Here is a 333-nt window from a genome sequence, read left to right as displayed (position 1 = left end):
TACTGAAAATCCCCACAGAAAAAAACCGTAGCGGACTCCAACCTTGACGTACGCCACAGGAGGCAACCCCTCTTTAATGCCCGTGAAGAGGGTGGTCAGTGTGAGAAGCGAGGTCACCAAGAGGGTCACGCGACCTGGGATGGCCTCTAGACCAAGCCAGAAGCTGAACCAGGACAAAGCCACCACGAGGAACGACGGTACGAAGGTCTGAACGAGGTGGTGTCCGATTTCGCGTGAGAATTGGAACTCCACAATCAGCTGACGCACCGGGCGATTTCCAGCTGAAAAGGAGGGGGTGGTGTTATGCTATTTTGGGGCTGGTACGGGATGGAA

The 333-nt window shown here is 55.0% G+C and overlaps 1 protein-coding gene across 1 annotated transcript in view; it reads right to left on the bottom strand.

The window, feature by feature from the left end:
* LOC119588840 (glycine receptor subunit alpha-3-like) overlaps window positions 1–333 on the bottom strand; it is a 27,574-nt gene that overhangs the window by 10,459 nt on the left and 16,782 nt on the right. Inside the window, exon 4 of the mRNA XM_037937481.1 lies at window positions 43–281. Within this exon, the coding sequence (XP_037793409.1) occupies window positions 43–281 (239 nt within the window). The remainder of the gene's footprint in view (window positions 1–42; window positions 282–333) is intronic.

Source organism: Penaeus monodon, chromosome 24 (assembly GCF_015228065.2).
Source record: "Penaeus monodon isolate SGIC_2016 chromosome 24, NSTDA_Pmon_1, whole genome shotgun sequence".
NCBI classification, from domain to species: domain Eukaryota; kingdom Metazoa; phylum Arthropoda; class Malacostraca; order Decapoda; family Penaeidae; genus Penaeus; species Penaeus monodon.
Note: the sequence above shows the minus strand (reverse complement) of the source record. Positions and strands in the feature narration are given on the sequence as shown.